Source organism: Podarcis bocagei (assembly GCF_964188305.1).
Source record: "Podarcis bocagei genome assembly, chromosome: 7".
Taxonomy (NCBI): domain Eukaryota; kingdom Metazoa; phylum Chordata; class Lepidosauria; order Squamata; family Lacertidae; genus Podarcis; species Podarcis bocagei.
Window position 1 is genome coordinate 48,240,743 of NC_138132.1, and position 20,599 is coordinate 48,261,341.

The 20,599-nt window shown below is 43.3% G+C and overlaps 1 protein-coding gene and 1 long non-coding RNA gene across 4 annotated transcripts in view; one reads left to right on the plus strand and one right to left on the minus strand.

Annotated features, from left to right (window-relative positions):
- The window catches only part of BEAN1 (brain expressed associated with NEDD4 1), a 47,662-nt gene that overhangs the window by 25,862 nt on the left and 1,201 nt on the right, over nucleotides 1–20,599 (plus strand). For both annotated transcript variants that reach the window (XM_081203439.1, XM_081203440.1), the window contains exons 4-5: nucleotides 12,406–12,615; nucleotides 13,406–13,538. In XM_081203439.1, coding sequence (XP_081059565.1) covers nucleotides 12,406–12,615; nucleotides 13,406–13,538 — 343 coding nt within the window. The remainder of the gene's footprint in view (nucleotides 1–12,405; nucleotides 12,616–13,405; nucleotides 13,539–20,599) is intronic.
- Nucleotides 6,148–12,535, minus strand: LOC308592156. 2 transcript variants are annotated; one of them, XR_014010400.1, is made up of 3 exons: nucleotides 12,450–12,535; nucleotides 10,731–10,951; nucleotides 6,148–6,233 (listed from the first exon to the last, which is right to left on the minus strand). It is a non-coding gene; the product is annotated as an uncharacterized lncRNA (long non-coding RNA). The 2 variants fall into 2 exon arrangements; XR_014010401.1 differs by lacking the exon at nucleotides 12,450–12,535 and adding an exon at nucleotides 12,354–12,429.

The following is a 20,599-nucleotide window of genomic DNA, read 5'->3' on the forward strand; positions in this document are numbered from 1 at the left end:
ATTTCAGGGGAGAGGGGGCAGGGCCAGAGGCAAGATAGACTAGAGCAATAATTGTGGCTTTTGAATAGTGACTATCCTCTATCTGGGCAGGCAAGAAGCATTATCAGTCCAAAGACACATTCCAGCCAAGAAAAAACATTCAAGGAGGGTGCAATGCAGGGCTGGTGAAGGGTGTGGCTCAAACGGCCTGAGGTGAGAGGTCTGGAGGGCCTTATTTGACACCTAGGCCTCAGCGTCCCCCTCTCTGCCTTATACTCGCCGGCAACAGACAAGAATGTCAGCCCCTTACAAGAGCTGAAATAAGATTTAACTGCCATTCCTGTCTTTGCCTAAGGCAACAAACTGTCTTGAGCTGACCCTGGGTGCTTCCTTTCCACCACCACTTCTCTTTCTGAACAACTAGGGGACCCTGCTTCCCCTGCTTCCCCTGCTTGCCCTCAGCCTTACTTAGATGTTGCTTCTGCCTTGCCCTGCCCTCCATGAGCCAAGAGTCAGCCCTGATAGTCACCTGTCTTGCCAACCAGCTTTTATTCAGAGATTTTCAGTGGTTCGATAAACTCCTTTGGGAGACTCCATGTGAGAAGGGGTAATCTGAGAAAACTCCTTGCTGGAACAGGCAAATGTATTTGGGGGGGAGGAAAAAGATGTATATTGTCAAAAAAGACAGCGTGCATTAAATTCAATATATTCTGGGGCGTCACACCAGTTGAAAAATTCTTCTTTTTTGCTTTTTTGTCTTTTGGTGCTGCTCCGCTTTCCCTTTCATTTAGAATTTAGCTAAAAGAAGAAACATGAAGACAAGAAAACAGAGATCTCTTGTAAGATCTCTTATTGTAATTGCTTCAGTATCCATGTGTTATTAATTGTTTATATGGCCAAAACGGTATCACCCACACAGAAGAGGAAGAGATCAGTAGGCTTGGGGGAATCAAAAGTTTGCAAAAGTACAACATCATATTGTGGGGGTGGGATAAGCCTAGTAAGGAACAAGCATGCTCATAACATTTTGCTGTAGAACCCATTTGTTCGTCTATTTTTTAAATGTGATTTTCTTCATCTGCACTGAATTCATTATGGTGCAAGCATAGCCCAGAGTGACTAGCTCAAGGTCATCCATTAAGCCTCACAACTGAACAGGGACCTGAATATAATTCTCCCCAATGCACGTCCTTGCAATCTATCCACTTTAACAGGGGTAACCATTGTCGTGCTCTCCATGCGTTTTGGACTACAATTCCCATCGTCCCTGATTATTGGCCATGCTGGCTAGGAATGATGGGAGATGTAGCCCACAACATCTGAAGCACACCATCTTAGCAACCCCTGCACTACACCCTTACAGGGGACAAGAAAAAAGAAGCAATGGCTCAGAAATTCTTCTGGCTCTTCATATGAATTCTGATTGGTTGCTTCCTAGATTGCCAGAAGCTGCCTGTATTAATTTTCCACGGTAACAAGATTCCAACTCGCTTGTCTCAGTCTATGTACAAAGAAGCTCAACAGGAGCATTTCCTAGAATGGCCCTTGAGTCACTGTTAATTAGAAGTGAACATTTTATCCCAGCCATCTTCAAGTTGATCACTCTTATCTTTTCATTAAGCATTTGATTACAAAGTGGAGGCTGAAACTGCAGTTGAGCAGAGAACTTATTGATGCATAGCAGATGCGAAGGTGAATTTCAAAAGGACCCTTGGGTGCTAAACAGAACAAGCATAAATGAACAATGCAGCCAATAACCCTGACAAAAACAAATAGGAAGGGCCCAGGTTTGTCATATGATCACGCCGGTGAAGTTGGGATTGCCCTTATTTAGTCGTCAGTGTCACAATTCCCTGCATGGGAATTCATGTGCAGAAGCTAAGAATGTGGCTATAGAGATAGAACCTATCCTGAAAAATAGGAAGTTGTTGTGATCATATCTGAAAAGATGATGCACAGGATTGACTGCATGATCCTCCAGTGTGACTTGTAATAATTTTTGCCCTTCCCAGTGTGCTTTTGCTGTTTGTCACATATACAGTAGCCACTTTATATATGGCATTAGCTTCCCTTATAATAGAAAATGTGATCGTCTCAGGCAGGGGTCGGCAATTTTTTTGTGGCTTGGGCCGGTTCACGGTCCCGCAGACCCTGCAGTGGGCCGAAGTGCACGCGTGTGCATGCATGCGCAAATGCTGTTTCCGGCGCTCCTTCTGGCACAGAGGAGGCATGTGCAACTTCCCATTGGCTGCAGGAGCTTCCTGCAGCCAATGGGAAGCTGGCCAGCATCGCAGAATGCAGTTCCAGCTCTGGCCTGTGCCAGTTTAGTGCAGCGCACAGGAGCCAACTGAGCAGGCGGCGGGGGTCCATGGGCCAGTTAAATGACCCCCATGGGCCACTTGTGGCCCATGGGCCTTAGGTTGCCGACTCCTGGTCTCATGCCTATCAACAGAGCAGTTCTTTGATGCCCAATCCATTTCTGGACCCAACTCAAGGTGTTGGTTTTGACTAATACAGCCCTGCATGACTTGGGACCCCCACTACCTAAAGGATAGCCTCTTCGTATATGTATCTTGGCTACCCCCTAAATCAATAATAGAAGCCCTCCTTCAAGTGCCCCCTCACTCTGTTGGGTGGCTACAAGGAATAGGACCTTCCTGGTTGTGGCCTCTCAGCTATGGAATGCGCTCTCTCGGAACCTTCTTGCATCTACATTAATATATTTTTGGCACCAGACAACAACTTTTTGTTGTTGTTCACCCAGTCTTTATAGGGTGAACATATTACTTTAGGGTGAACATACTGTTTCAATTTTGTGGTATTTCTAGTTCAGTATTGAAATAATTTTATTCCCTGTCAGTTGAATTGCTTTGTGTATCCGCTCTCGTGTTTTTATGACAGCTAATGTGTTTTAGAGTTGTGTTGCAGTGCCTCAAGCATTGGTTTTGGTGCACAGTGGGTTGTATTTTTTTAAAAAAATTGTTCAGCTGTAGTTTTCATCTGCCTGTTGTTCAGAGAACATGGCTGAAGCCTTCCCCAACCTTGTGCCCGCCAAATGTTCTGGACCACAACTCTCATCAGCAAAAAGAACTGTCCTGGCTGCTAGTTGCCCTCCTTCTGTGTATCATCAGGCTCTGGGAAAGAAAGTGTGATGTGGGGGTCACAGTGCAGTGTGGTCCATCTAGCCCTGCCCACTGTCGTGCTCCCCAAGGTCTGCATTCTACAAATGTTGGATGCAGCTCTGTGTGCATCCACATGTTTTGTGGGTAGAGTTTGTCCACCTGAGTAGGGACTCTAATTGGGCAGAGTCCTTGCTTGCATTGTGGAACATCTGTATGCGCATAGAATTCCTTCAAACCATCCTTTGAACATCCAGGTGATAGGAGAACATTATGATCTGTGCAAGAGTCCCCCACAAGCCTGCTCCATGTGTTTATTCAGCTTGTGGAGGGGTTCATGTAGAAATCCCTTCTTTGATATCTCTCTCGATCTCTCTCTCTCTGAGGGTACAATTTTTTTCTTTGGAATTTAGGGGTGAGCTTATCCAAGAGATATCTTTGTATCTCCTCCTCTCCACATTGTTTTGTTTAAAATCCAGTTTGAAGTAGCATTCTGAAGAACTTGAAAACTGGCTTTGCTGACTCGGGGCACCAGTCACTAGAAATGGATTATTACGCTCTTTAGCCGCTCAGCCGTTTTGATGGGGTTTGTGCAAGCGAATTCCCCAGTGGACTGAGCCCAAGAGAAAATGCAAAGTAATTTAGATCACACAAAATGAAGGTTATTTGGGTTATCTGGTGATGAAAATTAATAAATGATGAGGTAAAGCATAAACCTTTTAACCTCTGAAGCTCAGCGAAGGGAGAAATAACTTCAGACTTCTACTTAAACCCTCACAGCGATATTAGATGGGGTTTTGAAATTTTTATGGAATGTACACCAACCAAAATTGTACTATAAACAGAGACCAAGATAAAGGGTAGAATGCAATAAATAGCACTCAGTGAAACTGCTGAAACACTATCCTTACCTCAACCATGACATTCATTTTATTTATTTAAAAGCATTTATAAACCGCTTAATGTTAAAAAAATAATTATTACATGGTTATAGTCTAAAAAACAAACAATGTGTCATTAAAACATTAAAACAAAAACATAACCCAAAGCCAATAAAAGAGCAGTATAGAAATGCATAAAAACAAATAAAAGGGATATAATAGAGGACTCAGACACATGACACAGGATATGAACTTATGAGTTAGGGAATACATGGGCAAAAATTGCAGATCAGCTTTCTCTCTCTAATTTCATTCATGCAATATTCATCAAAAGTAATCGCTTCTTAGCTAAACGAAACAAACACAGTACTACTTCAAAGGGCCAAGAGCAACTTAATATGGAAAAATAAAGCTCCAGAATATTTGCCAAAGTACATCCTCCGCCATAGAGAGATAAGATCAGGAATGTACTTTGGCACAATAATACAACACAGCTTTAACTTATGAAAAATTGGGGAAAGGAATTAGATAGAACAGCATATCAAAAACATGAGCATGCCTCACAAGGGCTTCTTGTAGGTTTGTGGTCAAGCGGTTTCTTCAGGTTTGTTGGTTTGCCACTGAGGAAGGCTATTTGGTAGAAATGCATCTGGCTATGGAAGACTGACTGTAGCAGATGCCTGTCTAGTGCTAACTGTGTATGTTATTCCACCTCAGGGTGTACAGATTGGTCTGAAAACAATAAAGCATGTTTAGTATGCACATCTAATAATATATTCACATTCATCCATTGGCTGTTGTGTATTGTGAATGGTGATGTAACCATTGGCTGCTGTTGGCTTATGTCACTCTTTCTGGCTTGCATGTTCCTACCCATAATACTACTCCATTTCTACATCAACCTGCAAGGTGTTTAAACATTTAACCTAAGAACATAAGAGGAGCTTGCTGGATCAGACCAATGGGATCTTGTCCAGAATCCTGTTTTCACAGTGGCCAACCAGATGCCTGTGGGAAACCCACAAGGAAGATTTGAGAAAAGGAGACCTCCCCCCTCCTGTGGTTTCCAGCAGCTGGTATTCAGAAGCATTTCTGCATCCAAGTGCACATTCAGAGAAGTGCAAAATCCAGTGGACAGCTGAATTCTGATCTGCACATTAGTCTAGAAATTACAGATCAGACCATTACATTTAGGAGTTCACGTATATAAAATTCCTGAAGCATTCCTCCTCCTAGCAGCCTTCTGATTTTGTGAACACAAATTCTTCCTGCACATCCGTGGAATAATTCATCTGAAGACTAAGTGCCATCCACACTGTTGGAGGTTAAGGCTACCGGTCAAGATTGTTAAATGCAATCTCTAGCAATGCAATACAAGCAACTGAAGACCAGCTTCTAAAGAACTATTGTGGGAGAGGGGGGTCTATTACCTGCACATCTTCCTTGAGGCCTCTGGTTGGCCATTGATCCTATAACAAGGAAGTTCAATCTTCAGTTATGGATCAGAGAGAAAACTTCCTGCTGGTTTCCCCCTTTACAGAGCAGATCTTGTTTCAGCATGCAGGTTGTGGCAGCAACGTTACTGGTAACAATATGTGCATCTTGGTGTATAGATGATTAATCAAAGTTGTAATGAAAGCTGGTGACAATCTGCTTTCCACATTAATGTTGGCTTGGTAACCCATCACAGTAACAGCCTGTGATAAGATGTGTTTGTGTGTATTTATATATGTGTGAAACAAGTAGAGCAGGTTTGTTAGAATGGTTGACTTGCTTATTTTTGGTGCTCACATATTTTTAGAACAAAACGAGTCAGAGTCGGGGGGGGGGGACGCAACGGTGTGCCGCTGCAGTGAGTCAGGATGACATTTTGCACATCACAGACACTACCCAGTTTCAACATTGGTAAAAATATTTAAAGAAACCGTCATGTCAGCACTAGAGAGGAAATATTACATTTATCCTCCCAGCATGCAGCTTGGTGGAGGAGGGGAAGCTGGCACTCTTAATACATCAAATGGGGGCAATATTGTTGTATAAGGAATGCAGAGAGGACATGCATAGGGGGCACAGCTGAAAATCATTTGGTGAGATTTGCCATGCCCCAGTCCTCAGACATCTCAGATAGTAAATATAAGGCAGAGGCGACTTCTTACCTGGAGTTTTTATCTGCCATCCATTCTTCGCTTCTGGATTTCTCTGAAGTTACTCATTGTACCAGAGGCTTTGCTACAAAGAGTTTTAGGCAACAGATCTGGAATAGAGAATCTTCCGCGGCTCAAGTATCACATTCCTTTCTGGACGCCACATGTTAGCAGTGGGCAAAGGCAAGAGTGGGCAGAGCAATGAGCACATTCCCCCCCCCCACAAAGCTGGAGTGACCCTTTATCAAATGGCCATTCGCCTGAATTTAGTATTCTTGAACGGCACCTTCCCCCCCGATATACCGGGGGAGTTCACTCACCTGGGACCAGCATCTAACAGTGTTATCGATTACTTCTTGATCTCCGCAAATTTGGCCGTTAGTGTACTTTCCTTCCAAGTCGAAAACCAACATTTCAGTGATCACCTCCCAATCGTGACCACTTTGTCATTGTTCCGGTGCCAGAAGGACTATAAACACTCAGTCCTTCTGGAAACTTCATCAGCGATCAAAATAAGAGGGATCAAATGGTCCGAGGCTGTGGCCCAAAAATACCAGGATTTTTTCCATAGGGAAATCACTGCCTACCTACCTCAAATAACTACTGATTTACAAGATTCCAGTTCGGTTTTGAAACTTTTTAACCTTCTTATAACAAACCTTACCACTTTTTTTACATCACCTCCTCAGAAGGCGAAAGTGGCGCATTGCAGTGCTGGGGCCCCTTGGTTTAACACCTCTTGCAAGCTAGCAAGATCCCTTCTTCGCTCTATCTATAATGAATATAAAAACTCTAATGCCCAGGCTTTACCATCCTCCTATTTACAAGCCAAAAGAGCATACAAACAGACTTTAAAGCTGGCCAAACGTGAGTGGTATCTAAAGCGTTGGCGAGCCTTGATTGCGGCCTCTAGATCCCGCAGATCACAGGAATTTTGGGCCTTGGTAAACAAAAGAGGAAGGAAGTACCCACTGACGATTATCCCTGCGGCCACATGGGAACAATTCTTGAGTAAATATTTCTCCTTGGCAGAGGAATCCAACTCATCCACGGAATTCCGAGCCGACCATCTACCTTTGTGGCCCTCTACCGACCCAGACCTGATAATGGACTTGATATTAGATCTGAAAACGGGCAAAGCCCCCGGGCCGGATCTAGTCCCTGCTGAGGCTATTGTTGCGCAACCGAGGTGGTGGGCTGAAATCTTGGCCAAAGTCTTTGATGCAATTAATTCTACGGGGCTTATCCCTAGGTCATGGAAGAAGGCCGTGATCGTACCAGTCCATAAAATGGGTCCCCCTGCTGACCCGGAGAACTATCGGAACATCAGCCTTTTGTCTATCATCGGGAAAATCTATGCAAAATTTTTGCTGTCTAAGCTGTCCCATTGGGCAAACGACTCAAATTTGATTGGCCATGAGCAAGCAGGCTTTAGGAACAATTATTCGACCACTGACCATATGATAATTATGTATCATCTTGCCAGAAAATATTCTGCCCCGAGTCGGGGGCGCCTATGTGTCGCTTTCATAGAAACTGTCTATGGAAGAAATTAGAGAGATGGGGCATAGATAGAAGGCTGTTATGGCTTATAACTCAATTACACCACGGGTCGTCAGCTAGAGTGAGACTCACACCGGCGGGAAACCTATCCAACGAGGTCCCAATAAATAGAGGTGTGCGCCAAGGCTGCATTTTGGCCCCACTCCTCTTCAACTTGTTTATTAGCGACATGAGGCTCTTTCTGAATGAGTCTCAAGCCAACATCCATGCCCCCCGCCTAGCTGATTTTTGCTGCCCTCTGCTTCTATATGCCGACGATGCAGCGCTCCTTTCCTACTCTAGAGTCGGTTTATGCAGAGCTCTAAAGATTTTTGCGGCTTACTGCAAACTTAACCATCTGACTATTAATCATGGGAAATCTAAAGTCCTGGTCTTTACCAGGTCTCGGAAAACTTACAGCTGGAAGTTAGATGGAGTCCAACTAGAACAGGTTTTCAAATTTAAATACCTAGGAGTCTTTTTTCACTACAACCTAAGCTGGAAGCCACAGATTCAGTATCTACTAAACAAAGGGAAAACAATACTCTATACTCTGCTCCAATTTTTTGCGGCCGACGGAGCCTCCCACATCCCTTCTGCTTTGAAGGTATACCACGCAAAAGTGGTTTCCACCCTCTGTTATGCTGCCCCGCTCTGGGCCCCAGGGTCCAATTTAACATCGCTTGGGACATTGCAGAATCAGTTTCTCCGTCGCCTCCTGAAACTCCCCATGTGTGTAAGCAACGCAGCCATACGTCTGGAGTTAAGGATTGCATCTTTGGAGACCGTCATCTGGAAGCGAGTCTTTGGCTACTGGCTGTCCAGCTGGCATAGGCTTCCCGACCATTACCTTTTTCAGTGCCTCTGGCGAGACGACTTTGTCAATCCGTGGGTAGGAAAAATCCATGCCAAACTCCTGAGCATCGGAATTTCCCCAGCGGACTCCCTAAAGATGAACTTACGCTCAGCCAAAAGCCTTATAGAGCAAAGATTAGCAGACATTGAAAATCAACACAACCTCGCCTGGGGTGGGGGTGTTTGCTCCCCCAGGTATCACGGAATAACCCCACCACTTGGCCTTCCATCATACATGTCATCTCTTTCATCTGTACCACACCGACTTGCATTTATTCGTGCAAGGTTCAATGTCCTTCCATCGAACCTGCTGAGCCACAGATTTTCTAAGGGTTTGGTGTCTCTGTTATGCGTGTGTGACGGGAAAACTGTTGAATCTCTTCCACATATAATGTTCAACTGCCCCCTACATAGCATAGCCAGGACTAAATTCCTAGGTCCTGCTTTACTGCGCTTGGTGGGCCGGCCTGTTGAGTCACACGCCGCATTACTTTTGCAGGATACAGATCCTTCGGTAACTCTGCAGGTGGCGAGATTCCTGAACGCGGTTATCTCTCACACAAAAACAACCAAAAAACAACAACAACACCAAAACTGATCGGACAGTTACGATGAGAGTGCATGTCGGACCTCGTCTTCAGTTTTTTCCTTTTTCTGTGATCCGTCCCTTGGAGCTCTCCGGGCCCCAAGCTGTTATTTGGCTCTGCTCATTGACCCACCCTAGTACCGTGGTGTTCACCCTTTGGTGTCGAATATATCGGTCCTTATGCCTCTGTGCTTTTATATTTGTACATATTTTATGGGCTAATAGCCGTAAATAAATAAATAAATAAATAAATAAACATTCCCCCCCCCCTTCTAAAGTAGGCTAGTGTCTCCATACACAGATTGACATAGCCCTCTCTATCCTCCATCCAGACAAGCAAGAGGCATGATCAGAACTCAGTGACACATTGCAGCCTGGCCAAAGCACTCAGGGAGCCAGGCAGGGCCTAGATAGAGTCCTGGGAGCCAGAGACAGACACCTGGAGGGCTACATTTGGCCCCTGAGCTTTAGATTCCCCACCTTCTGCAATAGATGCTCAAGGTGTTTTTTCTTCAAAGTGAACGGTGAATAAATTAGCAGTGCTGTTCTGCCTCTCCTTCATCCTTTAATCAATTTGAATTTTTGTTTTACTGTGAGACTTTACATTGAACATGCAGCAAACACAGCATGAGAATTTTACTGACGAGCCAAGGATTTATTCCTTGCTGCAGAGCCTAATAAATAGTGAATAATCGCTTTCTTTTTTAAAAAAGATAGGTGCACTAGCAAAGCGTGCTGAGGAACACATTGTTCACTGACGGCGTTCCATCTTTTATGCAGCAGAGTAGCAAAACGCCATTCAGTGCCAGAGTCAGAGGAAATGAGGCCATAACTAATGTCACCAGCGATCATTATGACAGGGGCCATAAATTCATACATGATCCTTCCTGTCTCATTTTGCAGACTTCATAAAAAAAAAACCTGTAACACTTTGGGTAGATTTTATTTCTCTTTGGTAGCTGAGTTTTTGTTTTAGAGTGGGACTTTTTCAAACCAATGTGTATGTGATTTCGAAAGTAAACAGAGATCTTTGAGGTGAGGGAAGATTAGGGCAGAATCTACTTACAGCACAGCAAAGATGAACAAAACTAAAGAGGCATTCAGGCACCACTATTCCGTTTTCCCTATGTCTCCTAACCTAATCATTTTTGCATTGTATGTGATCTTTCACACAACCTATAGAAGCCACTTTTGGAAATCTAGCAGAAGTTTAGCACTCATGTCCGTGTTAATTGCTTCCAGAATAAATCTGTTTGCAACCCCATTAACCCAGAAAAATCGCAGGACAAAATTTGGGGCAGAATATTCTTTCCTGACTTCAGGTGGGCCAGCAGAAACCACTACTGATGTCAACAAACAAAGCCACCCTGACCTATTCACTGGAATTATTGCAGTGCCTGGAAATGGTTTATGGAAAGGGACCTGAAGCCCCGTTAAAAAAGATTGCATGAGTTCAGAATGGTTTTTCTGCCGGAGAAAGGGGGCGAGGGGCAGCCTCATACACCATGTGCCGCTTTGCCTCCCAAGTGATTTGTTTTGCTGTAGCAATATTTATCATCTTGATGAAAGATTCCCTGGCTCTGAAGATTGGAAGGGTTTTTTTGTTTTGCTTTGTTTTGTTTACCTGCTTAATTTGAAGCAGCACCTATACAAGGTACTGTGACATCAACATAATAACCTGAAGCCAGAGGCATCTGAAAAGATTTATTTCCAGAGCTCCTTTGCGGTGACACGCTTTTTTGCTCCTGACATTCTCAATTTGCAGGCCGCTGGTGATCCAATCTGATTCCTTCTGACTCTTTAATAAGGATGTCAATGCACCAGGCGGAGGCCATTATCTGATAGCTGCATGGAAATAAGAGGCAGAGTTAGTGATCTCAAGGGGTGGCCAGCTCTTTCGCCTCAGATGAGCTAGTCAAGGTCACTGGAATGGTAGATTTTCTGTCTATTAGCTTGTGTCGTACTTCCTTAAATATATCCCTTTTGAGTGCATCTGAGGAAACATTTCTTAATTGCTGCATGGGGTGTTAATGCAGGGACTTAGCATAATAATAATTTTAGGCTGCCAGCTGCACATTACAGGTGAAATTGGAATGCAAATGGAAGCTTACAAATCACCCAGGAGACAGTGTATCACAGCCTAAGTAAATATTAACATCAATGGGATTACTTGTGAGTAAATTTGCATAGTTGCAAAATGGAATATTTGGCTATATCTTCCCCAGGCACCTTTGTTAAGCAGGCTAAAGAGAACCCATCACTGGTGGTCTTATTTTCACAGGGTGTGTAGCACGAAGGATGAGGGATTGTGTTGTGATTGGCTGTTGAGATCCATCATATCCTGAGTTCTCGTGTGCCACTGTGGACATATCAGTGGGGTGGGGGGAACTTGGTAAAATTTGTTTCTGCTTCTTCCATCGCCTCCTATGGAGTTAAATTTCCTTACACCTTCCCTTTTGGTGATGTCAATTCCACCTGGTTACATGAACATTGCCAGTGGCCGGTGAGGGTTTGGGTGTGATGAACCTGTGTCTGCCCCTCACTGCACTCTTTCCCTGAACTTGTGCACTCCATTTTCATCCTGTTGGGTATATCCCATTGGTGAGCAGCTAGGTTTCCATAGGGATGTGGGTTTTATGTTAACATGGGCTCCTTCGTGTGTCTGATCAAAACAGTAGCTCTTTGGAGCAGATGGGCCTACTATGTTGTAGTATGGGATGTGGGAGAAATTTGGTTCAGTTTGCATTTAAAGGTGAACCTACAAAATCCACACTTCCCGAAACAATCTGCAGACCAAAACACAGCTATCCTTTGAAACTGGCACTTCTCTGAATTCTGCTGTGCCATTCTCCAGCCAAGTAACATGTACAAAAATGCATATACTGGGGTAAAAGGTGGATTAAAATGCATATATTTGTGAAAATATCATACAAACATGCATATTATTGGGGGACATTGCTTTGCACACAATTGTGTGTATTAGTGAATGGACTTTAGCTGGTGATGGATGGACTGTAGCTCATTGGTAGGATGCTTTTAATGCAGAATGTCACAGGTTCAATCCCCAAGTGGTAAAAAAAATATGTGTGTATTAGGTAAAATTGCATGCAAAAGTTCATACGAGAGAATAGTTGTTTTTTCATGTAAAAAAATCATGAACTGATGTGGATATGTGGAGAATTGAACTGAAGACTGGAAAAATTAAGAACTGAGAGAAACCAAAATAAACCAGATTGCCCATCCCTACCAGTAGTATTGCCTCAACTCTCCCTCTTCCTCTCTTCCTCACTGGTGTGTAGCAATTTATCTGAACCAGACCATCCCCATCACTGAGTTTACCCACTTCACTGAAGGCAAGGCTGACACTAGCATGTCGGATTCTTCTGTGCTGGTAGCTGGTGTAGTGATTGGAGCAGTTCTCTTCCTTTCCTGCGTGGCCATCATCATCGGCAGCCTGCGAAAGAATAGGTGCTTTCAACATCTCCAGCTGAGGAGGGATGCCAGTTACAGTAAGAGGACTGTTCTGATTTTTTTTAATAACTTCTTCAAAAATATAGATGTTCTGCAAACGTTTCCAGTGTGTTTTCCCACCAGCCCCTTTTCATTCTGTTGCTGTCGTGCTTAGTTAGCAAACTGGATACGGCAGAGCCAGGCTTTGTGTGTTTGAACAGGGCCTTTCCACTAGATGGAGTGATGCGGCAGATTTGGGGTGGCATGGAAGGCTACAAATCATTGGTTGTTTGACTTATATTTATTGCATTGTACTCCCAGGGAGAAGCGCTTGTAGGATTTTCTGCCTCAGGTGCCAAAATAACTTGGAAAGCATTGGGTACCAGTGTGCTTAAAATGTATGGTGTGTATTAGACCCTAGTGGCATGAAAATAACCTGGGGTTGGTAGGGAAAGGCATAGAGACCAAGGCAATTCACCAGTTTCCAGAGATGATTTAAGAATTTCATCCATTCAAGAGCTCTCAGTCACACATGCTCTGCAGGGGTCTGGATATCCAGAATGGTTTATCAATCCCTCTTCCCAGGAAACTCATCAATTGTAGCTTTGTGAAGAGAATAGAAGTCTGCTAACAACTCTTGACACGCTTAAAAAACTAGAGTTCCCAGGATTCTTGAGGGGAGTCATGGCTGTTAAAAGCAATATGAGAATGCTTTTTTAAAAATGGGTGGTGCAGATGTAATCTGTGTGGGGGTTTTTTAGGTCTGAAAAGCAGCATACAAATAATTTTTAAATCTACAAAATGTCTGCTTATAGTGTTATGGGACCAGTATTTTCTCCTTTCTTCCAGCTCCAGAATGCTTCTATGGCGGCTCAGTTGGAGAACTAAGATCCAGTTGCATAGAGGAGTTCCCTCCAGCCTTCTATTTCAGCACTTACGTGGAGACACAGGTCAATGTCACCTGCCCCGACTCACCTCCCCAGTAAGCACCTTTCGAATGCATTGCTATCACTGGGATGAATGGTGTGGAAATGGGAGCTCTGCTGGGCTCAGTCCCAATGTTCTTCCACCAGAATATGCTCTCAGCATTGAGTGTGGGTGAGAGACACAGACAGGGTCTCCAAACCCCAGTGGCTGCTATAAATGATGTGGGAGAAACAGGTGATGGGAAGGCAATAAAGACCTACAGGTGGAAGTCTGAGCTGTGAGCAGTGATGAGGGCAAAGGCAAGTTTCAGGGATGGAGTGGGACTTAGGTCACATGGTGCATTTGAAACACATTTATACCACTTTTAACAACCATGACATGTTAAGGGTGCTAAGAGCTGTAGTTCTGTGTGGGGTAAACTACACTCCCCAAGATTCTGGCAACCTTGAAATTATTGGCTATAATAAAAAAATACAATAATTGAAAATATTAAATTATTACAATTTTATTTATTAAATCATTATATTTGTATAATTTGTTTTAAGAACTTAAATGAAACAAAAAACTTTTTCCCCCAAATGTTTTTAATAGGTTTAATCCATCTAAGGCCTACTCAGAATTGAGGAACCAGAGCCTAGGTTAGCCATACCCATTTAACTTCAGTGGGTCTACTCTGAATAGGACTAGCATCAGATACCACTCAATGTTTTTAACTGGTTTGGGGTTTTTTTGTTTTGTTTTTTGTTTTGTTTTAATTGTATCTTTTGCTATTTTGTTTTTTTGCTGCCCTGGACTCCTTCGGCAGAAAGCGGGGAGAATGGACGTTTAATAAATAAATAACTGGGGTGCCTGTAGCTATCTTCCTTTTATAGATTTCCATTTGTTGCTCTTCTGCTGAGCACACGGTAGTTACAGCAACTTGTCAGGATAATAGATGGTCTCTCTCGTTTAGCTCTCCAATACAGTGGTACCTCGGGTTATGAACTTAATTCGTTCCGGGGGTCCGTTCTTAACCCGAAACCATTCTTAACCTGAGGCGTGCTTTCTCTCATGGGGCCTCCCGCTGCTGCCACCGCGCGATTTCCATTTGCATCCTGGGGCAAAGTTTGCAACCCAGAGCAACTACTTCCGGGTTAGAGGAGTTTGTAACCCAAAGCGTTTGTAACCCGAGGTACCACTGTAGAACAGGGTTAAAAGGACTGAAAAATGAGGCTGTCTGAACAGTGTAGGGGCCCAGAATTATTTCGGGCAAAGGCAAAGACCACCCACACATTACACCCAGTGCACCTCTATTCTTTTTTTAAAAAAAGATTATGTCATTTCTTTTCCTTCTCTGCCCCTCTCCCTGCCTCCAAGTAACCATCTGCACTACACATTTTTTAAGCCGTATCATCCCATTTTCAACAGTCATGGCTTACCCCCAATGAATCCTAGGAACTGAAGATTGTTTCGGGTGCTGAGAGTGGTTAGGAGACACTTCTTCCCCTCACAGAGATACAGTTCTTAAAGTGGTTTAACAATCCATCCCTCTTTTCCCAGGGAGCTCTGGGAATTGTAGGCAGTTCAGTGTTCAGTGGCCTACTGCCTCTTAACAGTGAAGGCAGAACATAGCCATTGTGACTATAAGCATTGTATATACAGCTTCACTAGAGCAAGTACCATGTAAAGCAGCCCTTCCCAACTTCCTCTGGATTGTACCGAAGGATTTCCATGTTATGGGATCTGAGAATCCACCCTGCTGCTTTTAATGAATAAATAGCATTAGCTTTCTGCCAGCCGTAGCTTTTTCATTCACTAAAAATAAATGGTGTGGGTTTTTAAAATAATAATAATAATAAATTAATATAATATTTCCCACCTATATTCCTCCAAAGGAATGCTTTTCAAAAGTGCTCCCATGGATGAAAGCATTATGTTGTAGAAGTTGATGAGTAAGAAATGGATTTTTAAAATAGTTTTCTGAAGGTGGAAACTGAATGCATAGTTTCCAAATCACCAACAGAGCAGAAGAGGTATGCCTTGTGTCTCATATTCTCTTTGGCAGAGGTGGGCAAGAAAAACAAAAGAGGAAGGCTGAATGGTGTAATTCATGGCTGTCTGATGAATCGATTAATAAGCACAATCAGTTATTTAACTACAGTTTTAGAATGAATAGATATCCAGTTGGAGCTGTTATCGTATGAGAAGGGCAAGCTGACTTGTCTCCTCTGGACAGCTTGAATTCTTAAACGAATTGTGTGATTGGTTTTTCACTCCACTGATCCAAGATGAAGATTTGAAACAGAGCAGCATCAAATAGTAATGAAAAAGCCATACACACACACACACACACACACACACACACACACACACGCTACTTTATTTATTCATTCGTTCATTACTGACATCCTCAGGTCAAAAATTGAAAACCCAGAGTTTGTTTTGTGTTATATGCAGGGAGTAGGGTTTTAATACAGTGGTGCCCCGCAAGACGAATGCCTCGCAAGATGAAAAACTCGATAGACGAAAGGGTTTTGCATTTTTTGAGCTGCTTCGCAAGACGAATTTCCCTATGGGCTTGCTTCGCAAGACGAAAACGTCTTGCAAGTTTGTTTCCTTTTTCTTAACACCGTTAATACAGTTGCGACTTGACTTCAAGGAGCAACTCATAGAACGCGGTGTGGTAGCCTTTTCTGAGGTTTTTGAAGACTTTGGTGATTTTTGAAGCTTTTCCAAAACTTTCCCGACACCGTGCTTCGCAAGACGAAAAATTCGCTAGACGAAAAAACTCGCGGAATGAATTCATTTCGTCTTGCGAGGCACCACTGTACCGAATTGCAATATTGTTTTTCAATTTTGCTAAGATCCCCTCCATTTTATGAAGTAATACTAGCCAAACATCTAAGGGCCAGTTCACCACTTTTGTACATGCAATGCAAACTGTACATTGCTTCTCAGGTCTGCAACTGCATAACTAAATGGGGCTGTCAGGTCCTCACCCAGAAATGATCCCTCCAGGAATGCTAAAGTGGCAGGTATTGAAACAGGACCGAAGTCATTGTATGGCAGAGAATTAGCATCTTCTAGGGTTTAAGCCCTTGCAAGAGACAGATAACCACTCAACAGTTTGCAGGATGAATCTGAGCCTGTGTGTGTGTGTGTGTGTGTGTGTGTGTGTGTGTGTGTTTCTGAAGAACGTCTAGGGCAGAAACACTATTTATATAAAATTCTAATTGGGAAATTAATTTATGAAAGATGCCTTAGGGGTGTTTAATAATTTAATTGCTTTGATGTACAAATGACTGAAATCTCATTTAGGACTCAATTTGATTATCTCTCTAGATGTATCCCTAATCGGTTCTCACACTAAATTTAAGGGAATTGCCACAGCTCTCATTTGAGTTTTATTTCTTTATCTTTTTTAAAAATCATAATCCTGCCATGCTCACAAGGCAATCAGATGGAAGCCATGCGGTCAATTTGTCTTGACAACCCTAACTAGATGGTAGTGATATCTATAATCGTCCCTTTAGGTGAATTAATGGCTTTCTCATGGACCCAGGATCTCTGTGAGCATGGCAGATTTATTTGATGTGAGAGGTATTTTTTAAAAATGGCCGATGCAAAGTGGTGTTGTTGTTGTTGTTGTTGTTGTTGTAAAGGAGGGTTCAAATGATATCCGGCTGCCCTTCATCAATAGTTTCTGTTTTGTGCTGGTGCAGTTAGTGCTTCCAGGGGTCTCAAATTCTCAAAAACTTCCCAGGACATCTGTTACAACTGTTTCCATTAGAGTCTCAGTAAAGCCGGCTTAGGGACCTACACCCTTTCAAATGTTGCTGACTATAGCTGCCATCATCTCTAACCATTGGACATGCTGGCTGTGGCTGATTGGGGGTTGGCAGTCCAGCAACATCTAGGTCACATCCACACAATACTTTTAAGTCACTCTAATATCACAGTCTTGAATTATTCTGGTTATTAATTTATTGTGGGTGCTGGGAATTGTAGCTCTGTAAGGTCAGCATCCTTAATAAACCACAGTTCCTAGGATTCTTGGGGGTGGGAACCATGGCTGTTAAAGTGATATGAGTCCTTTAAATATATGGTGTAAGTGAGATCTTTGAACCTGCAAAATAAAACTGCCATCATAAAGTCTGTAGCATAAAATCCATCCCAATTCCCAGTCCCAAAATTCAAAATCTGAAAACCCACATTCTGCAACCAACCTATGCAAAAGTAAAAACGATTTTCACTGTTTCATTCCTTCTGCCTTAGAAACAGATGACAAATGCAGCTAAAACTCAGCAAAAGAACAGTAATGAAAAGAATCCAAACTGAAGACAAAACAAAAAATGATTCAGACAATAACTTTTGTTCCACTGACTTTATTGGCAAGATAGCAAGACGCTGAGTAACACTGACTTCCTCTTCTCCCTGCTACCACTGTGAAATGAAAAGGTTATCATATGAGCCTTTTGAAGCCTTGTTCGGTTCATCATTGTAATATTGTCCTAGGCTGTTACTACCTATGCGAACTGGCCATTGACAGTGAGCCTGGCACATAATGTCAGTATCTCAGCTCGCAGTCAGAGGTAACTGGCCTCACACACTCCAGGCAACTGACTGAGATACTTGTTGACCTTCCCGTCTGTGTCTCCCGGCAGGCAAGGTCATCAATCGGCGATCCTCCTCAGACATGAGGAGAACACACCCTCCTCCTTCTCTCCCTCCCTGCATTGCCCCAGGGAGGGGAAGAAAGACAGACAGGAGTCCTATTTACATGTCTTTATTCCTGTCATTCAGCAGTACAGAGAAAACGTGTCTGTACCCTCCAGACTCCAGCAGTAGAGTCACAACTCCACCCCTGTACTTCCAGTACAGGTCAGATGACACTCTGAGCTAACATCCGGTGCTCAGTACAGAGAATGGACTGCCCCTTTTTCCCACCAGTACAGTTCCAGACCACAACATCCTGTTTTGCATTCCAGCCACCTGCAGCTGGCTTTTGCATTGCTGCTTTTTCCTGACACATAAGCCCTTCCGGAAAACATCAACGTCATTTCTTAGCTTGTACTTCAAAAAGCGTCAGGATCATCCTTCCCATTTGTGTGACTGGAGAGTAGATGCTCCGTAGATCTCACCAGTTCTCTAGGATTTCTCAGCTCTATGCTACCAGAAATGGAGGAGATCCTGACTATGGATCTCAGGTCTGGTTTGAGCCCAAGTGGAGTTGGATTTTGTATGCTGTACACACATACACACACACCAACTTCTTAGAGCATGCTCCATGTGCTTTCTGGTTATCATAATTTCCCTTTACTAGTTGCATGAGAAGTTTTCTGTTTGTTTGTTTATATACTGCTTAATTCCAGAATAAGCTTCCAAGGAGTTTACAAATATAACAACCAAGTACACAAAAATTTGAATATAAGCATCCATAATTAAAACGCACCATAAAACATTCCCATTAACATGTTAGAATATAAACATCCGTAATTAAAATATGCAATGGAACAATCCCATTAAAAGAGCACAGCAATTAAAATAGGATACTTGCATCAAAAGATCAAGGGGATGCCTGTGTAAAAAGGAGCATCTTCAAAATTTTCTCTCTTCTGTGTTCTCAAGATCAAAACTTACGAATTTCAGCCTGTTTAGTAAGCTCTTTCATGTTGCCTAGGTGTGTGTGTGTGGTAAAGTCGCTTCCACTGAGACATGACAAATCACACTGCTACTACAAGCCGCCAAGATTGGAATCAGGACCTGCTATGAACATATATAGTAGCTGTCTATGTGCTGGGTCATTGATCCAGCTAGTTCACACTGTCTGCCATAGACTGAAACAATTGTCTAGGCTCTTGGGCAGAAAAGGTCTTTCTCATCACCTTGCAAGGGGATGGACCAGATGATCCTCAGGGTCCCCTCCAGCTCTTCAGTTCTATTATTCTACCTACCTGGAAATGTCATGGCAATGGAAGCTGGTCCATGGGGCCAATTGGGCAGAGCCCCACCAACCTCAGTGTGCCCCCAGCCAGCTCCCCATATATCTGCCTCCTTTCTTACATCCAGCCCAGAGAGTGGCACTGCTCATCAGCCTCCTCCTTAGTCTCAGTGTTGCCTTTATAGTCTCAGTGTTGCCCCACCTGCCATTGGCTCTGGCTCCCTGCCCTCCACCCTACCAGTCCCAGTGGGAAGCTGCCACCACTGGGCAATGGATTGAGACCTTGCCAGTATACATAGCATGTGCTCCGTCACTGAGATATTCAGTTCTGAGATATTCAACAGTTCTGTTGGAAGCAGCAACTCCCATCCACCTCTCACACACATGTATATTATAACGCAATGCTGTTTTTTAAAAAGGCAATTCTAATGGAAATCTGACATCTTTTCATTGTAGGGTTATTAGAATCCCATCATCTCTTTAAAATTACAGTGAAGGACATTTAACCTACCATTCTGTCAACTGGTCCTGGGGGTTGGGGTAGGGAACCTAAATTAGCATGTTTCACACAGATAACAGCCTCTACCTCAGTGAAACTAATTCTGGAGATCCTTTTTTATGGGCTCTTTGATAACTTCTTATTGTGGGCTCTTTAGGAAATGGCACAGCATCCTTGTTCCTAATATATTCCCAGCTACTTTTGTTGCAAAAATGCTTGCCTCGTCAACTTTGTATTCCTCTAGCCCCCCACTTCCTCATCCTATCCTCCCACCCCACTCCTGACTTTCTCTAGGGGTCTTCCTTCTGTCATTGCCAGCTTCTGAAATGCATCCTATGTTTCATTACCTCCAAAAGGTATATCTGAGCAGTGTTCACAGCTTTTTGAAACCTTAATTGTGCATTAGAAACCAATGAAGCAGACTCCTTACTCAGGAGCCCACAGGGAGTGAACATTTGTATGTTCAGAAAGCATTAATCCTGCATTACCCTCAAGGTTATGGACTGCAGTGAATTAGAACAGCTTGGTTTTGATTGCTCAAACAAGAATTATAACCCTAAGACTGCATTCCTGTGTATACGTACATCACTTTCATCAGTGGGACCTCTAGCAAAATCTTGCAGTGTGGAGTCTGTTTCCCCCAACAACAGTCTGCCCTGCATTCCAGTGGTCCTCATTGGGCTGTTTCAGGAAATTC